Here is a 20279-nt window from a genome sequence, read left to right on the forward strand (position 1 = left end):
CGTGATTGGACGGGATGGCGGCCCCGTGACTGTGTTGGTCCCCCCGGGACCCCGCGAAGATGCCACCCGTCTCTTCTCTGGAGCCCAATGACTCAACTTCACGCTCCCCCGAGGAGTTGCCGCAGGCGCGGGGCCGCACACAGAAGGGTAAAACGCGTGCGTCCTTCGTACTCTGTGCCGACGAACAGCAGATGGACAGAGACTGAAGTGAGAAACAAACTAGTTGAGCCGTAACATACGCATAAGCAGAGTAAAAAGTCAAACAGGTGGAGAGGACAAGACCTGCGACTTCTAACAGGGAAGGTGAACATCTCGTAAATAACACATGGAAGGCAGAGCAGAGGCCCGGGGCTGAGAGGAGAAACAGGCAAGACGTGGGAACAGACAGCTCATGGAAAGAGAAACGCAAAAGGGTTTTGATGTGTGAAGACACAGCTCAGACTCCTTAGAACAGAAATGCAAACCGAGAGCACCTCTGGCCATCAGTCCCTCCCCCCCAGGTCCGCGGAAACCTCCCAGCTGACAGGGCGCCGTGGCATTGACTGAGCCAGCATCCCACTTCCGGGGACCGCCCAGGGACCTGCTGGCAGCAGTGGGGAGCAGTTTGTGCCCTGAGCCGTGCATCGTGGCCACGTGCCATGTGTAGGTGCGCATTCCCCAAACTGCGCTGCGCCCACACGCCGGCTGTCAGGGCAGCATGACCAGAGAGCCCTGTGAGCGGGCCCCAGGACGTGCGTGTGGGTGTACTCACTCTGATAGTTTGTAAGTGGTCACCTGGAGGCAAGGAGAGTGGGACTGCTTAGCATAAGCCTCATGACCGCAACCATCCAATGTTCTGTAATACTACAAATTGAGTAAAAGCTTCTTAAAATGTCACTTGGAAACGAAAAGCAAAATGTGTATCAAAAATGATGTAGGGGCACCTGGGTGGCTCAGTCGGTTAAGCGTCTGACTCTTGGTTTTGGCTCAGGTCATGGTCTCACGGTTTGTGGGATGGAGCCCTGTGTGCTCTGGGCTGGCAGTGCAGAGCCTGCTTGGGACATCTCTCTCTCTGTCTCTCTCTGTTTGTCTCTGTGCCCCTCCCTGTCTTTCTGCCCCCACCTTCTCTCAAAATAAATAAATAAACTTAAAAAAACGGGTGTAAACCAACAAAAAGGATAACCTCTCAGGGAAGAGTTATTTGAGGTAATTAAACCATGGACATTTGACGCATGCCCCCAGTGGGCTCTGCACCAAGGACGAGACCTACAAAAAAAGCCCTAAACAAGTTGTTTTCTATGATCGTCTTATTGGTAATAACCCTGGTGTCATTTTGCACCTGCTGTGTGTGTTTGAGGATAAAGTGGCAGTGTGCTTGCATTCGCATCGTTACGTGTGGACTCTCGTCATGGAGGCTGGGGCACAGCCTTCCCAGGAAGCTGATCTGTGACCCGTGACCAGATGGATTTGGAACTGTCACTCTGAGCTCCTAAGGTCTTTAAATGCAAAAAGCTCATCTCCTCGCTCTCTGTCACCAAGTCCCCAGAACGAGCGCCAGCGAACACCTCAGTGCTTTCCTGCAGGGGCAGTAGTGCTCCTGGTGGCTCCTCCCCGGTCTGAGCTGTCCCTGAACTGTGCTCCGAACTGTCCTCCAAGCTGTCCCCGAGCTGTCTCCTGAGCTCTCCACCAAGCTGTCCCTGAGCCATCCCCTGAGCTCTCCCCTGAGCTGTCCCCCAAGCTGCTCCCCTGAGCTGTCCCCTGAGTTCTCCCCCGAGCTCTCCCCCAAGCCATCCCCCGAGCTGTCCCCCAAATTCTCCCCCGAGCTGTCCCCTGAGCTGTCCCCCAAGCTCTCCCCTGATCTCTCCCCCCAAGCTGTCCCCTGAGCTGTCCCCCAAGCTCTCCCCTGATCTCTCCCCCCAAGCTGTCCCCTGAGCTCTCCCCTAAGCTCTCCCCTGAGCCATCCCCCAAGCTGTCCCCTGAGCTGTCCCCAGGGTCTCCCCCAAGCTGTCCCCTGCCACTGGCCAGAGGGTGGGCTACATGAGCATCCGCAAGGCGATGGCCATGGATTGTCCTCAATTACGTTGGGTGATGGTAAAGGATCAGCATTGCTGTGGCTGCTGTGACCAGAGAGAAGGGAGGATGACCGGAGCAAACTCCGGAGCAGCCTGTTTCCTTTAGCTTTGTGCTCAGCTTCTGTCATGGGGGCGGGGAGGGCGGGGTATGCCAGGTGCTCTGTGGTCGCTGTGATGAGCCCCAAAGTGCTAGGACCTGGTCAGACATTGGTGTCCACCTTCCTCCTCTCACATGTCCTCCTCCTCCTTCTCCCCCTTCCCCTCCCATCCCTTCCCCTCCTCTCCTCATCCCCTTCTCTCCTCATCCCCTCCTCTCCTCATCCCCCTCCCCTCCTTCTCCCCCCTCCCCTCCTCCTCCTCCCCCCTCCCCTCGTCCTCTCCTCCCCCTCCCCTCCTTTTCCCTCCCCTCCTCCTCCTCCTCCCCCCTTCCCCTCCCCACCCCCCCTTCCCCTTCTCTCCTCATCCCCTCCTTTCCTCATCCCCCTCCTCTCCTCTCCCCAAGAGGTTTTGGGGTATAAACATTCCCCAGCACTGCACATATGAACTTGACCTTGCTCTGCCTGAACTTGGACAGTTTGACCTCGTATGAACTTCTAGGTTCAAAATAATTGCTCCACAGAGCTTGACAGGGATGCTTCTGAGCTCCTTCCAGAACGGGAAGCCCTTCCACGTTTTCTTGTCGGAACGCTTTAAGTCCCCTGTTGGAGCCCTGCAGTTTTATGATGTTGGGTCTGCGTGTCTGGGGTCCATCTGTCCCAGTCGGCCTTCGTACAAGGTCTTTTCCAAGTCTGTAGAGCCAGTGTCTTAGCACTGTCTTCAGAATTTGAGTCCCTTCCAGTCTGCCCCCCCTTGATCCCTCCCTCCTGGGTTGTCATGCCCCTCCCGACCCCTTCTGGGTCGCCATACCTGCCCTTGACCCTATGCTTGCCCTTGTCCCCTTCTGGATCACCTACAGGCTATGGGTCTGGCGTCCGTGGCCTGTAGTGTTTCTTTCTTGTCTTGTTTTTCATGTTTTGCTTTGTGTTCTAGGACAGGGCAAGCAAACTTCAGTAAAAAGGGACTGGTAGTGCATATGTTTGGTTTTGTGGCCCAAGAGGGAAAATCAGGGACACGGAGAGGGAACGGATTCCCACAAGATCTTCATGGATGAAGTTCAAAGTACGATGATCGTTGAGTACGGTGTTTTTGTGTCACAGCCCTACCGAGAATGGAATTGTTTTGGGGGCTGGTGTGTGTTGTTTAATTGGGGTTCAGCGTTAGCGCCATGGGCACATTGGCCGGACGGTCCACTAGTGGGCTGGTTCCATCCACGCCCTCCCCAGACACCTGCAAGGGGCATGTGTCTGTCCTTGTCTCTCTGCAGCGTCTGCTAGGTGTTCACTGGCCTGTTTCTTTCTCATCCAGCAGGCAACCGTGGTATGTGTGGGAGCAGGCCACCTGGCAGGTAGGCACTTCCCAGGGCTTCCTGGAGTTGTGCCTGGGTCAAGGGGCCAGCCCGCATCTGCTCTCATCAGCCAGGTGGGGACCAGGGCCACGAGGTCCTGCTTCGCGGGGGCGGCTTTGAGGAAGAAGGAGAAATCCGAGGTTAGGCAGCGTGCGGCCACAAGTTCCTAAGGAGATAAAGGGACAGTCCAGCCAGGACCGGGTCTCCTTCCAGCCAGGACCAGGTCTTCTTCCAGCCAGTCTGATCCGGCAGCCTTCATGTGCTGTGGCACCTTCTCCATCCGGGGTGCACGGGTGGTAACTGAGGCACAGAGTGATCGCCTTGGAGCTTTGGTCTTCTCGGAATCGGGAAGTACTGAACTTTGCCACAGTCTAAATGGAATCACAGGAAATGGCCACTTTCATGGGCAAAAGGCTGTTGAAAGTCAGCACGTGGATTGGGTTCATGCTAATAACAAACCTGTTGTAATTGTTGAGTTTGACTGTTGACCAATGAGCATACGTGCTCACTGTCACCAGACGCTTAGTTGCTAGCCTTCCCTGTCGGCAGGCTGTTCTGGAATGTTCTGTGCAAGGGCCTTCACCGGCAGCTCATGGGCTTCCGCTTTTCCACATGAGCGGCTTTGACCCCGAAGACGTTGACGGGAACTTGCTCAGAGACACGCTCTTCAGGGTCACAGTGGGGGCCCCAGCTCAGGAGCCCAGGGGGCGGGGAGGCTGAGGGCCAGGAGGCACCCCCCAGCGGTGGAGGGGGGAGCCCCATGGGGCCCTGGGTTTGCTCACTCACTCTTGTTCGCGCTGGTGCAGGATTGCAGTCATGCGGTTCGGTCAAGCTGCGGCCCCGGCTGGAAGCGTGGGGAGGCCGCCCGTGTGCCCTGCTGGACACGCTGAGGCGGTGAGGGTGTGGCTCCGCTCCCGTCTGTCCGTGCCCGTGGCTGTTCTCAGGCTTTGCGGGCACTTAGACGTGCTGCCCACCTCTCATGCTGTTGACGGAGCTGAACGGCTTCAGTGGGTTTGCAGAAGGAAGCTGTGGTCTCCATCTTCCTGTTTCTCATATGTGTCTTTCGGGGGGAGGGCTGCCATCCGAGCGTGTTTTCATCACGATCAGGAGTGAGCAGAGGAGGGAGGAGCAAATGGCCAGTGCAGGGAGGAACCAGCGCTCTTCCCAAGTCCCTCCCTAAAGTTCCTCCCCGAAGTCCCTGTTCGGACACACCTGCTGGCCGGTCCGTGTCCCATGGAGAACGAGGTAGGTGTCTGCCCGGTGGGGCTGGAGCCAGCAAGGACGATGGTGTGGGCCTGGGCCGCCCCGGGCCCCCCCACCCCTGCTTCGGGAAGAGGGGAGGAGGGTTCCTGTGGCTTCCGGGTCTGAGAAGTGGTGGCTGGTAGCGGATGGTGAGTGATGAGGAGGGGCCGTCATCATAACTCAAGAGGCAGGAGGCCTCAGGTGTCCCATGTGCAGGGGACGGTGGTCGGCTGGGACCCAGGATCTGAGCTGGAAAGCGAATCAGGGAAAGGATGAAGAGAAAGCACATGTACATGCGCGGCCAGGATCTTGTGGGTGACGTCCGTGGGTGGCCTGCATGTCTGCAGCCATGGGGACCCAAGCCTGCGGGAGGCCTGAGGGCATGGGCTGTGTCCTATTGGCAGGAACTTAGTACTGAAGATGATTTAGAAAGCTTATCTGTTGGGGTGCCCAGTTCGCTCAGTCGGAAGGGTGGGCGGCTCTTGCTGTCGGGGTCATTAGTTTGAGCCCCACATTGGGGCTGAAAAATAAAATCTTAAAAAAAAAAAAAGATGAGCAGTGTTGCAGCACAGGTGTGAGATGAAGGTGCTGTGTGTGTGTGTCTGGACGCTCACCGCAGGGGGTTTCCACTCAGCCGCATGCGCCTGGGGCAGATGTGAGTCTATCGGGCAGGAGCCGCTGACGTGCCCAGCTGGACGGAAGTGTAGCCTCGGGGCCTTCTGCCTGACTCCCACTCTGGCTCCAGTGCCTCCTCCAGTGTCGACCACAGCCCCGCATGGCCCCTACCACCGTGCACAGCTGCCCCAGTGCCGGGCACGAACGAGGTACTCATTACACATTTGCTCAGTGCTGAACTTAAGGATGCCATGGCCTTGCACTTGGGGCGGGTTCTGTATCATTAGGTAAAGGATGAAATACAATATGTCCTTGAGAATGCCTGCACCTGCATGGAGGCGCCCCCGGTTCTCAGCGCGTCCCCTCCCTTCCGGTGCTGCTGGGGACTTTGTGCAGAGCACACTGAGCTCCGAGTTGTGCACACGCGGCCAGGTGATATGTGTTACCTTAAGATTAATGTAGGTTCCCAGTAGAGACCACTGTCCCCTGGTTCTGTCAGAGATACACAGCAGGCATACATTTTTTATTGTGGATTTAATGCCTGTTCACCTGCTCTGGGCTGACTCCCCTGCCTGACTGCGCCTTCTCGATGTAAGAATTGTGTCATCTACCCATGGGGCCTGCCTGTTGGCTGGTCAGCACAGGCACTGAGTGTTCACCAGCTAGTACTTTCTGCTTCCCCAAGTGCTGAGGTCCTGTGCGGGGTCCCGTGCAGCAGAGGCTGATGGTGTGGGGCTCAGTAGGGGGACGGTGGCCCCTGGGCAGTAGGATGTGGCTGTCCTGGTTTCCTCTGCCTGCAGGGGCCAGACAGGTGCTGTTTATCGACCTGCAGAGGGCCTGCCCTGAGAGCGGGCTGCAGGGGGAGGCCCGGGGTCCCTCGCGGCACAGACCATGTGCGCAGACTAACTCTATGAGCTGTGTCTCAACCTGAAAGTAACACTGTGGGTCATGTGTGATCAGTGCACCTGGTGATCTGGCCTGGGCTTCGTGGCAAGAAGCTGACCTTGGCAAACCTCTCCTCTCAGAGGTCAGTTCCCGTTGCTCCCAGGTGCCGCAGCTGGTTGTGATCCAGGAGTGTGAGCTCTGTGGGGCTGCCAAGTGGAGGTGGTATGGGGACAGACGTCAGCATCTGTGCAGATTGTAGGTTTCAAGAAGGTTGAGGTTTTTGTGTGCTGCCTCAGTTTTTCCGCAGCCCTGGGGCAGTGCACACCTGTCACAGGGCCTGGGAGGTGCTCTGTGTTCAGAAGCCAGTGATCAGGAAGGGCCCTGATGACGAGGGTGCGGGCCAGGGCGGTGGCCACAGTCCAGTGTGGCCCGCCTGGAGTGGGGCTGGTGAGACGTGGTGTTCGCTCTACTAAATTTCCAGGGTCGTTTTCAACTTGAAGTTTACTGTTGGTGTCGGGCCAATTGTGGGTGACTGTTTCCCACCGTTCCCTGTGGGAGTTGCACACAGTGCCCACCTGCTCTGATGCCCCCAGGCTTTCACCCAGAGCACCCCCACTCTCGGCCACTCCCCAAAACTGTGTGGGGCTGGAACCCCCTGGGGTCTGCCCAGACCCCAGGAGCAGGTGGGCTCCTTGGAGATGCTCTGTCTCTTTTCAGTCCGTCATGTGCCTGTGGTGGCTGTGTTCCGGTGACACCAGGCATCTATCTTGTCTCAGCTGAATCACTGGCAGGAGCTGTGCTTGTCCTTATGTAAGACACTTAGTGAGATGGAAGGTTCGAAATATAGATGAGAGTAGAGACAAGTACGTGAAGCTCTGCGTGGACATCATCCAGCTTCCATGGTAGCCCTGTGGGCCTCCTTCCTTATTCTACTCACCCTTGTCAAGAGCGCTGAGGCCTTCCATGGAGGGGGCATGGGGAGTGGGAGGAGAGGGGTGCTCCAGGGCAGGGGGGAGATGCTCCAGGGGAGGAGGAGCTGCTCCAGGGCAGGGGGGAGGTGCTCCAGGGTGGGGGATGAGGTGCTCAGGAGAGGAGGAGTTGCTCCAGGGTGTGGGGGAGGTGCTCCCGGGTGTGGGGGAGGTGCTCCAGGGCAGGGAGGGGGTGTTCCAGGGCAAGGGGGAGGTGCTCCAGGGGAGGGGGTGTTCCAGGGGAGGGGGGAGGTGCTCCAGGGAGGGAGGACATGCTACAGGGCAGGGAGTAGGTGCTCCAGGGGAGGGGGAGGTGCTCCAGGGCAGGGGGGAGGTGCTCCAGGGCAGGGAGGGGGAGGTACTCTAGGTCAGGGGAGAGGAGCTCCAGGGTAGGAGGAGGTGCTCCAGGGTAGGAGGAGGTGCTCCAGGGCAGGGAGGGGGTGTTCCAGGGCAGGAAGGAGGTGCTCCAGGGGAGGAGGTGCTCCAGGGGAGGGGGAGGTGCTCCAGGGCATGGAGGGGATGCTCCAGGGGAGGAGGAGGTGCTCCAGGGGAGGGGGAAGTGCTCCAGGGCAGGGGGGAGGTGCTCCAGGGCAGGGAGGGGGTACTTCAGGGGAGGGGGAGGTGCTCCCGGGGAGGAGGAGGTGCTCCGGAGCAGGGAGGGGGTGCTCCGGGGTAGGAGGAGGTGCTCCAGGGCAGGGAGGGAGTGCTCCAGGGCAAGGGGGAGGTGCTCCAGGGAGGGGGTGAGGCTGCATAGCAGAATGTGCTGGTGGGTGCAGGTGTGCTGAGAGGCACCAAGGCCTTGCCTGCCTTTGCTGGGGGGTGGTCCTTGCCCCTCTTCACCTTTGCCCGTGAGGCTGACAGGCTGGGGAGGAGCCTCACAGCTTCAGAGGTCATGGTGGTGGGATTTGTGTGGGATTTGTCCTACGGCCCTATCCCGTGCACAGCGGACACAGAAGCAAGAGCTTGTGAGGAATGTTCTGTGGCGTCGGCCTCCAGCTGTTTCCGTGAGTGTGGGTCTAGGCTGGGCCTTGGGTCCCGGCTGCATTTGGGCACCAGGCCGCATAGGCTGGCGAGTTGCCCTCTCGGACTGATGGGACGTTGCTTCCCAATGAGGCTGTGCGTGGGTTTTCTCTGGTTTGCGTTCCTTCGGGCTGGCTGGACACAGTGACTGAGTGAGCATCTGTGCCCAGGCGTTGAGGGGCTTTCCTGCAGAGTCACAGGGAGGGGACCCCAGGCCTGTTCCTGGGGCTGCCAGGTCAGGCTGACTTGTTGGCCGCACCCCCCTTGCTCATGCTCTGTGGGTTGACTTTGGTCGTAGGGTTGGGCTCCAGGGGAGACCCCGATTGGCGTGTGGGTCGCCCCATGCTGGTCAGTACCCGGGGTCAGCGAGGCCCTGGACGAGGGAAGGGAACGCAGAGTGCACGTGTCGAGAAGAGGCGGGCGGGCAAGGGGCTGTTGTGCTGCAGCCTTTGTGAGGCCATGACACCTGCTCGGGGTCCTGGGGTGAAGTGACCTGCTGGTGTCAGGGGGTTGGGTGGCACTACATTCCTGTCTTCTGGGGGGCCCCCTTCCCGTTCTCTTCTTAGCCATGAGGTCACTTACCTGGACAATGGGCCCTTGTCCTTCTGGGTGTCTGTGAGCGGGTAAGGGACGGGCCTGCGTGCACCTGCGTGTCTGTGATGGATTAGGGATGGCCCCCCTGTGCACCTGCGTGTCTCTGAGAGGGTGAGGGATGGGCCCCCACCCCGGTGTGCACTGGCCCTCGGCCTGTGCATTCCAGGCCCACGAGGGTGGCCCCTATGCGTGGGGACCGTGCTTGGTGGCTTCAGCTTGTTAGCTGTGGGGGCAACGCAAAGCCTTCAGGAATAACGAACTCCAATCCTTGCCGTTTCTGCCCGCAGCCCGGGATTGTGTCGCCGTTTAAACGAGTATTCCTAAAAGGTGAAAAGAGTAGAGATAAGAAAGCCCATGAGAAGGTGACAGAGAGGCGCCCTCTGCACACTGTGGCTCTGTCCCTGCCTGAGCGCGTGGAGCCTGACAGACTGCTGAGCGACTACATCGAGAAGGAGGTGAAGGTAAGTCCGGCCACAGGACGTGCTGCCCAGCGCTCACACCACGCTGCTCTGCCCGCTGTTCCGCCTCGGTGGCCTGTGGGGACTGTGCCCACGCTCCAGCCTCCTGCCTTCCGGCCCCATTTCCAGCTCTTTCCACCAGAGCAGCCGCCTCCTTTCTCTCGAGGGCGGGCGGGCATGCGTGTTCTGTGTGTCATGGTCACGGCCTGAACCTTGTCAAATCCCGTGCTCGCTGGGTGGACACAAGCCAGAGGGGGGCCGCGGCCTCAAGGTCAGGGAGGTGTGGAGGGGGCTCCTCCAGGACCATGGCCCCCGTGCTCAGAGAGGGAGCACGGTGTGCGGAGGGGATGCATGGCGGTCCAGCCTGACCCCCAGGTCAGAAAGGCCTTGGGCCAACGTGTGTCCCTAGAGGGGGTTCCACTCTGGCCGGGCCGTCAGGTCACCAGGGAGGTGGGCAGTGTCCCCGGCAGACACATGGGACTGGGGAGGCTCAGACGTGGGGACACCTGGCATGGAGGAGGGTTTGGGCGACCCAGAGTGAAGACGGGGAGTCAAGCCGGCCTATGCACAGAGTGGAAGGTGCGTCCCCGCGGTCTGCTGTCTGCGTGCTGACCCGGTTACCGCCCCGCCGCCCATGCACGGCTTCTGTCAGGGGCTCTGAGGTTCGTATACATTCGAGGAAAGGTGACCTCAGGATGGAGCCCGAGACAGGCACAAGCAAACGTGGATGTGACAGCAGCCGTGCAGGACACAGTGGGAAAGCGGAATGTTCTGGAAGAGGTAAGAGGAGATACTGCGAACTGTGAGGCGACAGGATCCACTTTTAAATAAAGGGCTGAAGACCAGAGCCTTTGGGACAAAAGGATGTCAGTGTGTGTCTTGTGGACGAAAATCAGGAGAGGCACCAGGAAAGAATAATGGGAAGATGAAGAGATAGGAAGTTTGTCAACAGGAGACGGAAAGGGAGCCAGAGGAGATGAGAGGTCGGTCCAGGAGGCCCATCAGGTGTGGTGGAGGAGAGGTGGCCTCCAGACCGTGAGGTGGGACCCGTGCCAGCCACCAGTGTGACCTCGTGGGACACGGGCCCCCGTTGGGAGGGGACACAATGTGAGGGTGGAGATGTGGGCCCAGAGCCTAGGCTCCAGCCCAGGCAGGAGCCCACACCCCTGTGAGAGTGTGTGGACTGGCCGCGGCAGCACCAGGACAAGGGACAGGCTGGTTTTGTGTGGTTGCAGGAAGAACTGGGAAGAGTCGGAGCCACGTGAGGAGGGCAGAGCAGGTGCTGGGGAAGGTGGCCTGCATTAAACCACAGAGTAAGGTTGGGGATTTCTGCCGCATGTCCTTGTCCCTCTTACCATGACGACCGAAGTCCTGGGCGTCATCCCTGCAGTGACAGTAAGAAAGCTCTGCGAGGTTGGCAGAGGGCAGAGCCTCAGCGGCCTGTGGGCCCGACAGGAGGCCCCTGGTATCTCTCTCTCCACCTGAATCCCAGGCTTGGAGCCGAAGAGGCTGGCAACCCAGAGACACCCACGGGTGCGGACACACCCCAACAGAAGCCGCTCCCTCTGGCCCGAAGACCAGGAAGGCGATGGTCTAGCAGGACAGACAATACCTAAGAACAAACATGGTGGGAAAGCCTGAGGCCCCAGCTCTGCCCCGTCACCGAAAAAGGGTGAATGGGGGCCCGCGCCCTCCCTGGGAACAGGGACTTTCGCCCCCGATGAACCCGGGGGACACTAGGGTGTCTGGGGGCCCTGGGGGAGCCGGAGCGTCCTTCATTGCCCAGTGGGAAAGAGGAGCGCCCTGGACGGCCGCTGTGGGACCAGAGCACACTCCCAGTGTGGGTGTCGTTAGAGTTCTGGAGGGGGCGCCGAGAAGCTGTTTGGGGCAAAAGACAAACCTAGAGATTTGAGAAGCCTAACACAGCACGAGTGGTTCACACCCACACGTCATCAGGGAACTTCTGATGAGCAGGGACAGGGAGGACCACGTTGTCCACAGGGAGAACGGAGGACAGCAGCCACGGGGCCCAGGGTCAAAGTGGAAAAGATGGCGGCCAGCAGGTGGACCGCCTCCTTGAGCCCCGCCACATGTAGCAGGAGGACAGGGTGGTTTGAATCGCGCTGTAGCTGGTGACCATGCTCAGCGGCCCATCCAGAACCTTCCATCCAGAAGCCTCCAGGCCCCCGTGCTCTCCCTGGAGCGCTCTCTCCGGCGTTTGGAGAATCGACACCAGTTCCACACGGTGTCTCCCGGGAAGAATGAAGGGGACAACTTCCTTTGTGAAGGGACGAGGGGCTGGCTCAGTTTTCCAAGGGAGCCACAGCCCGAGCCCGCACCTGTATGTACGAAATGTCACTTGGAACAGGCAGGGCCGGCTGACACAAACCTGTCCCTGGGCCACATGCCAGGGCTGACTTGGCTCCCTCGTGGGACGGTGCCTTTCGGGACCACAGAGTCTGCTGCCGTGATGAGGACTGCTGTGTGCTGGCATGTTCCCGGATACTCGAGCCAAGCTAGAGCCTCTGCCTTCCGTCAGCTCCATGCGGGCATCGCGAGGCCATAGGGTGAGCTAAGGGGAGCCCCGCGCATCTATGGGGTCCTGGGGCTCTGCGGTAAGACCGTGATCGTGCTTGGGCGTGGGATGTGTTTGCCCAAAGAGCAGCTGCCAGCTGGTGCCGAGCTGGGCTCAGCTCTCACAGAGAGTCTGTCTGGTTCACTTGTGCGGGCCACGGCCATAGCCACGTACGAGGCACCAGTGGTTTTGCAGGAGCTGGGCACAAGGCGGGGCCCGGTATCCTGGAGCCATGTAGGGCCTGGAGGGCAGCACTTCTCTGCTTTTGCGAGTGGCAGCGACCTGTTCTTACTTTGGTACTGTGGCCAGGGACAGCTGTGGGATGAATTCCAGGGGCTTCTGCGCGGCCGTTTGTGTGCCAGCAGCTCCTGCTTGCCCGCGGCACAGGGGACGTGGGTCTGGACCCTGAGGTCGCGCCCTGTGCTCACCTGGGCCTGGCCCCTGCGCGTTGTCCCAGACCTGCCTTTCCAAACCTGTGAAGGGTTTCCCGTTCCCCAGGGTGTCCCAGGGTGCCCCGGGGTGCGGCGAGTCTGCCTGTACTGTGGGTGCCTTCTCCTGGGACTGCGTCTCCTCTGGCCCCGCTTCTGGTCTGGAAGCGGCTCACGTCCTCTGTGTGGTCCGTGTCTGTGTGCTGTGCATGCGCGCTAGGTGGTGCCCTGGCTTTATATCCCCGGCTGCTTGGTGCCATCTGACTCTGCTCCCTGAGTCCTGTCGTCCCCTCTCTCCGGGGTGTCTCATGCGGTCACCTGCACCTTCACGGAGCCCCTCGTGGTGCCGCTGCCTCCATTCCAGCGCACCTTCCAAAGCTGGGTGTCCATCTGGCCCTCCCAAGGGGCGGGGATAGCAGCAGCCTGGGGGTCCCTCTTACACGGGGGGCCCTGGCCACCACAGCCACAGTGCAACGTCCCCTTTATTGAGTGCGGCCCTCACTCTTGCTGAGCTGCTGACAGCCGGACCAGTGGCGTTTATGCCATGGGGAGAGGCCCATAGCCCATCAGCGTTCAGTCTCCAGACGTGTTCTGTTGAGATCTGACCGAGGCCAAACCCCGGGGAGGGTGAAGGGTCGTGAAACGTGCCCATCCCATTTGAGGCCTGAGTGTTGTTGCCCAGCAAGGGGTGTGTACATGCCTGTGTGTGCATGTGTGTGTGTGGGGGGCGGGGGTTGTCTGTCTTCCGACAAGTGGGGATGGGCCACTTCTGCAGGCCTGGGGCATCGAGAAGACATTTAGGTCCCCACGTGCACCTCCCTGTGTCCCCCTCCCCGTGTGAAAGCCCTGCCCTCCCGCCAGGCTGGCCCCGCCTGACATGGGGTATTGCCGATCGAGTCCCGCACGGGGTGGACGTTGTCAAGAGGCCAGCCTGGGGTCAGCTGCAAATGGACTTGTATTGTGTCCCGTCGGCAGGGAGTTTTGGAAGCACCTTCCGTGTCTGGAGCATGAGCTTGCCAGCACACACCGCTGTGGTCCCCGTGAGGGCGGTGGGAAGGCAGTGGGGTCAGCGGTGCCTGACACGGCCTGGCTCTATCATCTTGCCCCTCGCTGGTGCCAGGCCACCGGGCACATGACTGCCAGTCAGACGTCCCCTCGGTCTGTCACGCTTCATCATCTTGGCCCTGCTGTGGTGGCACTCTGGGCGTGCTGTGGGTATGGGCCAGCTGCCGGGCCTGCAGGGGTGGCCAGGGACCTTGCAGGACCTTGGGAAGGGTGTGGTGAGAACTGGCCAGGCCACCCTGTTTCACCAAGACCCACTCGACCGCGAAGAAGATCTCGAATGAGGACTCACCTAGGAAGGAAGTAGACTTCTCTTTGGAGATCCGCTGGCCTGAGTCTGAAGCTTGGTGGCACTAAGAGGAAGGGAGGATATGGGCAGCGTTGTCCTTGCCCCCCCCACCCCCCCCCCCGCGGCTGCAGGGAGGCAGGGCAGTCCCCGCGATATCCCGCACACGCGGAACTGGGACACGTTCACTTCAGCCAAGCACTGAAGCTAGGAGTGCTAGTTAACACCCAGTATCATGTTGATGGTGATTCGAGACATTTCTAGCAAATGAAGTGAGTAAAGTTAACGCGGTCATTTTTTATCCTGGTAAAACACACACGACAAAATTTGTCACATTAACCACGTTTGAGTGTGTGTTTTGGTGGCACAAAGGACACTCACGTTTATGTGCAGCCCCTGCCACCGTCTGTGTCCGGAACGTTCTCATCTCCCCAAACTGAAGCTCCGTCCCTGTGGAACCCCAGCGTCCCGGCCTCCGGCACCCCCCATTCTGCTGTGGGACCTCCGACACGTGGAACCACGCAGTGTGTGTCCCTCTGTGTCTGGCTCGGTCCACCTGGCGCCATGTCCCCCAGTTGTGGCTGTGTTGTTGGAAGTGTCAGAGTCTCTCCTCATGGCTGGGTGCGTGCCGGCATGTATACGCACATTTTACTTATTACCCCTCATTCAGCAGGGCGGTGGGTGGTGTCCGTCTCGTCTGACCGTTGTGAATAGCGCTGCTGTGAACTTGGGGACAAATGTCTGCTCAAGTCTCTGCTGTGGCTCCGTTGTGTTAAAATGCACATAACGAAGTCTTCCACCTCAGCCGTCTGTGAGCACACAGTTCAGAGGATTGAGTACGTCCATGCCGCTCCGCAGCTGCCGCCACCGTCCGGCTCCGTCACTCTGTCCTCTCATAAACCTGAAGCTGTCCCCGCATGCCACCTCCCCGCTCCCCTGCCCCAGCCCCAGGGAGCCCCCGTTGTGTCTTCTGTCTCTGTGGTTCTGACTGCTCCGAGTGCCTCATCTAAGTGGCATCACACAGCGTTTGTCTTTTTGTGACTGGCTTATGTCACCTGGCGTAGTGTCCTCACAGTCCACCCTGCACCTTATGGCAGGATTTCCTTCCTTGTTTTGTTTTCTTTTGTTGTTGTTTATTTATTTTTGAGAGAGAGAGAGCATGATCAGGGGAGGGGCAGAGAGAGAGGGGGGCAGAGAATGCCAAGCAGGCCCTGCGCTGTCAGCACAAAGTCTGACACGGGGCTCGAACTCACAAAACCCTGAGATGATGACCTGAGCCAAAAACGAGTCGGATGCTAACTGACCAAGCCCCCAGGTGCCCCGGGGTGCACCTTCCTTCTTAGGCTAACTCACTTTCCGTTGCGTGGATAGACCCCGTGTTGCTTCCAGCCTGAAGCTCTGTGGTTCGTGCTCCTGTGGACGTGGGTGTGCGTATCTCTTTGAGATCCTGCTCTCCAGTCTTGTGGGTGTAGACCCAGGAGTGGAATACTATGATTCGATTTTTCATTTCTTGAGGAGCCAACACACAGTTTTCCCCAGCAGCCACACCATTTCCCACCAACAGTGCACAGGGCTCCAGTCCTGCACGTCCTTGCCAGCACAGCATTGTTTTGTTTTTAAATTTTTTTAAATGTTTGTTTATTTTTGAGAGACAGAGCACGAGTGGGGGAGGGGCAGAGAGAGGAGGCAGAATCCAAAGCAGGCTCCAGGCTTGGAGCTGTCAGCACAGAGCCCGACGCGGGGCTCGAACTCACGAACCGTGAGATCATGACCTGAGCCGAAGTCGGACCCTTAATCGGCTGAGCCGCCCGGTCTCCCCTAAAACATTTTAGAACGAGTGTGTGTCTCCCTGCAGAGCTGCCCGGCACCCACGGACAGCTGTTGAAAGCAGCTTTTCTGAAGTTTATTCCGCTCGACTTGCACCTGCTGCTGTGTGCGGTGTGCATTTCCACCAGTTTCCTCCTCGAGGGGAGGTGAGCAGGTGATTGCCTGGCATAGCCCTGGGCAGACCAGCCTGAGCCTCCATGTTTATCTTGCTTGTGCTCGGCGACTCCGTGTTTACCTTGCTCGCGCTCGGTGATCTTCAGAGTAACCTACCTGCTCGGTTCCCCAGTCGGAGAGGGCTCTGCATATAAACACAGTTTGATTTTTTCTTTCCCAGTCTGTACCTCCAATTTCCTTTTCTTGTCTCGTTGCCTTAGCTAGGACTTCCAATACAGCGTTGAAAAGCAGTGGTGAGAGGGGACATCCGTGTCTTTTTCCTGATGTAAGTGATGTTCAAGCACGTCACCATTAGTTACGATGATAGCTGTAGGGTTTTTGTTGATGCTCTGTATCAGGTTGAGGAAGTTTCTTTCTGTTCCTCCTTTGATGAGTGTTTTTGTCACGAATGGGTGTTGGATGTTGCCAAAGGTTTTTTCTGTGTCTGTTGATATGATCATATGATTTTCTGTTTTAGTCTGTTGATGTGTGATGGATTACATTAATTTATTTCTGAATTTGGAATCAGCCTTGCCTACCTTGGATAAATGCCACTTAGTCATTGTGCGTAATTATCTTTATGCCTTGTTGGATTCAATTTGCTAATATTTTATTGAGGATTTTTGCATTTATGTTTATGAGAAATACTGATGTGTAGTTTTTCTTTTCTTGTAGGATCTTTGATTTTGATACTAGGGTAATGCCACCTCATAGAATGGGTTAGGAAATGTTTTCTCTGGTTTTATTTTCCAGAAGAGATTATAGAGTATTGGTATCATTTCTTCCTTCAGCGTGTGCTAGGATTCACTCGTGAACGTGTCTGGGGCTGGTGCTTTCTGTTTTGGAAGGTTTTAAATTGAATCAATTACTGTAATAGATCTATTATGCCTATTCAGATTATCCATTTCTCTTTATGTGAATTTTGATAGTTGGGTCTTGCAAAGAATTTCATTGTGATTTGAGAACATACTGTGTGCGGTTTGTAGTCTTTTAAATTTAAGGTGTATTTGATGGCCCAGAATGTGCTGCCCCTTGGTGAATGTTCACGTGAGCTTAAGAAAAATGTGTGCTCTACAGCTGTCCATTGAAGTCGTCTGTAGATACCAGTTATATCCTGTTGATTGAGGGTGTTGAGTTCACCTGTGTCCTCACTGATTTTCTGCCTGCTGAGTCTTTCCATTTCTGATAGAGAGGGGGTTGAAGCCTCTGGTTACAGTTGTAGATTCATTTATTTCTCCTTGCAGTTCTATTAGTTTTTGCCCTGTGTATTTTGATGCTCTGTTGTTGGGTACGTATATGTTAAGGATTGCCACATCTTCTTAGAGAACTGTTTTCATTATGTAAGGCCCCACTTAAAAAAATTTTTTTTTTTTTAGAGAGAGAGACTGTGTGCGCACAAACCAGGGAGAGGAGTGGTGGGGGGTAGGGGGTGGGCAGGGAGAGGATCTTAAGGCATGGAGCTTGATCCCATGACCCTGGGATCATGACCTGAGCCAAAATCAAGTGTTGGATGCCCAACCAACTGAGCCACCCAAGGCCCCTTTGTGTTTTACTTTTTTTTTTTTTTTTTTTTTTTTGAGAGAGCACAAGCTGGGGTGGGGCAGAGAGAGAGGAAGAGAGAAGGAGTGAAGCAGACTCTGTGCTGTCAGCACAAAACCTGATGTGGGACTTGAACCCATGTACCGTGAGATCATGACTCAAGCTGAAGTCGGTCACTTAACTGACTGAGCTACCCTGAAGCCCCCCCAAGGCCCCTCTTAAATTTTTTTTTTTAATGTTTATTTTTGAGAGAGAGATAGAGCAGGGGAGGGGCAGAGAGAGAGGGAGACACAGAATCAGAAGCAGGCTCCAGGCTCCGAGCTGTCAGCACAGAGCCCGACGCGGGGCCTGAACTCACAGACCAGACTGCGAGATCATGACCCTGAACTGAAGTCGGACACCCAACTGACTGAGCCACCCAGGCACCCCCTAAGGCCCCTCTTTAAAGGGGGTTTCTTGTAGTCAACTTAGAGTTGGGTCTTGAATTAAAATTTTATTTTTAGCAAGCTCTGTGTCCAGTTGGGGCTTGAACTCACGACCCCAAGATCAAGAGTTACATGCTCTACCAACGGAGCCAGCCAGGCATTCCTGGGTCTTGAATTTTGTATTGAGTCTGACAGTCTTTGTCTTTTAATCGGTATATGCAAACTGCCACATTTAAAGTGATGATTCAGACACTTGGATTCGTGTCTATCATATTTGTAGCTGTATATATTCACTGCCCTTGTTCTTTGCTTCTTTTCTCTGTTTTGGTTTTTGGCCTTCTATTCTTTTTCTGCCTTCTCTGATTTTATTTGAACTCTGTGAATACATTCTTTTAACGTCTCTTGCCGGGTAACCATTACATCCCTCCAATTTTGTTTGTTGGAGACAGGTTTTTTTTTTTCCCCTTTGCTTCAAGGGACAGGCTCAGTGGATACAGAGTTGCAGGTTGATGGTATTCTTTCCACACCTGAGTGTTTCATTCCTCTCCTGTGGGCCTGGTGTCTGGAGAAGTCTGATGTCCTTCCTCGGCCTGTTCCTCGGTAGGGATGTACTATTCTCCCATGGCTTACTTTAAGTTCTTCTCTTTGCCTTGATTTTTTATGGGGTGAATATGAAATGCCGAGGTGTAGGGTTTTTCCTTTTTCTCGCTCCTCTCTTCTCCTTCTACGTCCTGCTTGGTGTTCCCTGAGCTTTCCGAGTCCGTGGTTTGGTGTGGGGGTCGTTCCGGCGTCAGATATTTCTTCTTTCTCTTCTTCTCCTGGTGGTCCCGCGACATGTATGGTGCACCTCTTGTCATTTTCGTACCGTTTTTTGATATCCTGTCCCATCTTCTTCATGCTTCGGCCTCTTTTTCTGCGTTCTAGCTGACACGCCTCCACGCTCACCGATTCTTCCCGTGGCCGTGTCCAGCCTGCTGACGCATCTGTCAAAGGCGCTCTTTGGTCCTCATCTCTGTTGTGGTGTTTTTGATCGTCCGTGTTTCCCACTGATGTATATTTGGAATTTCTGTGTCTCTGCTCACATCACCCATGATGAGCGATGTCCACTTTTTCTGTCGGAGCCCTTAGCGTACCAGGCACACTGCTTTGAGCTCTGGGTCTGGCGGTTCCTGAGAACAGCCCTGGCGTGTCTGCATCTGGCTCTGATGCTTGCCCTGTCCGTTCAAACAGGGTTTCTGCCTCTCAGCGTGCCCTGTGACTTTTTGTTGGAAGCTGGACAGGATGTATCAGGTAGAAGGAACGGAGGTAGACACGCCATGCATGTGAGGTTGCGTGTTGATCTGGCTGGAGGTCGACGTGTGGGGGCGGGGTGCACTCTCATCCCGTGGCTGGTCTGCCTGCACCCTCCCGCGAGCCTGTGCCCCTGTGCTGCCACGGCCACACATGCCTCTCACTTTGCTTCCTCTTCCGGAGAGAAGACTGGGGGCCGGAGTCGGGGGTTCCCGTCCCTGGTGGCTCCGGTGCTAGGAAGCGAGTTCTCCTTGTGGGAAGGCCCTTGTCACGGAGAACAGAACGCTCTGCTCAGAGTGCAGGACGGCGGGGAGTGTGGGAGCGTCTCCTCCGCCAACAGGGTTTCCCCAGGAGCTCAGAGTGTGCTTCCTCGGGGGGCCTCCGCCCCGAGCCGGGCCAGCAGGCCTGGTGGCGGAAGGCGGAGGCCGGGCTCTGCCCTCTGCATACCCACGCCGGCTGATCTTCCCTTCCTTTCCCTTCCTCACAGCAGCTTCTCTCCTCGCTTTCTCTCAGTACTTAGGTCAGTTAACGTCCATACCAGGATACCTGAATCCCTCCAGTAGGACCGAAATCCTGCATTTCATAGACAATGCAAAGGTAACCCCATCCCCCTGACCCTGACCTCTGACCCTCCCTTTGCTCCAGCTCCTAGCTCTGGCCTCTGACCCTCATACTGTGACACCAGCTCTTGGTCCTCTGACACTGGGCCTCCGTGGCCGTGGGCGATGGCCCTGTCCCGTCATGTTATGGGTGCGCTTGGCTCTTGGCCATAAAGACTGTTTCTGTCCGAACATGAACTTTATTCTTCCTTGTGGCCTGGGGCTGTTTCTGGAAATCACGTTTCCAAGATAGGTAAAGCACACGCTGTAATCTGAACCCAGGCAGCTCCAGAAGCCACAGAGCTCCTGGAGCAAGCGTGGCTATGCCGTAGGGCGAGTCCCGGCCTCTACACGCCGTGGGGCTCCCGGGGCCACAGCCGGGCCTGCGCTTCTGATGCTGTGGTACCTTCCAGAGAGCCCACCAGCTCCCCGGACACCTGACCCAGGAGCACGATGCTGTGATCAGCCTGTCTGCCTACAATGTCAAGCTGGCCTGGCGGGACGGGGAAGACACCATCCTCAGGGTCCCCATCCATGACATCGCCGCCGTGTCCTATGTGCGGGACGACGCCTCACACCTGGTGGTCCTGAAGACAGGTATGGACCTGGGAGGTGGGGCCAAGGGGTCCTTGTTGGGCGCAGCCCGCGGCCTGGTCCTCGGTAGTGAGTCTGGGAATCTGATGGAGCCCTGGAGACGGTGCCTCCAGCGTCGGGTCGCTGTTCCGGCCCGCCCTGCTAGCTCTGAGGTCAGCCTTGGCCGGAGGTCAGTGACCTGGGAGGCCAGGAGAAAGAGGTGCTGAGCCGGCCCCTCTCCCTGG

General features: G+C 57.2%; 1 protein-coding gene across 6 annotated transcripts in view; it reads left to right on the top strand.

Annotated features, from left to right (window-relative positions):
- CCM2 (CCM2 scaffold protein) overlaps positions 1-20279 on the top strand; it is a 42172-nt gene that overhangs the window by 13482 nt on the left and 8411 nt on the right. For 2 of the 6 annotated variants that reach the window (XM_045494198.1, XM_045494201.1), the window contains exons 2-4: positions 9107-9280; positions 19376-19459; positions 19875-20058. In XM_045494198.1, coding sequence (XP_045350154.1) covers positions 9107-9280; positions 19376-19459; positions 19875-20058 — 442 coding nt within the window. Of the gene's footprint in view, positions 1-4601; positions 4741-4866; positions 4887-9106; positions 9281-9307; positions 10058-10512; positions 11845-19375; positions 19460-19874; positions 20059-20279 lie in introns of those variants that run through there. The other 4 variants (XM_045494199.1, XM_045494200.1, XM_045494202.1 and 1 more) reach the window with 4 other exon arrangements.

The sequence above is a fragment of the Leopardus geoffroyi genome, chromosome A2, assembly GCF_018350155.1.
Source record: "Leopardus geoffroyi isolate Oge1 chromosome A2, O.geoffroyi_Oge1_pat1.0, whole genome shotgun sequence".
Classification (NCBI taxonomy): Eukaryota; Metazoa; Chordata; class Mammalia; order Carnivora; family Felidae; genus Leopardus; species Leopardus geoffroyi.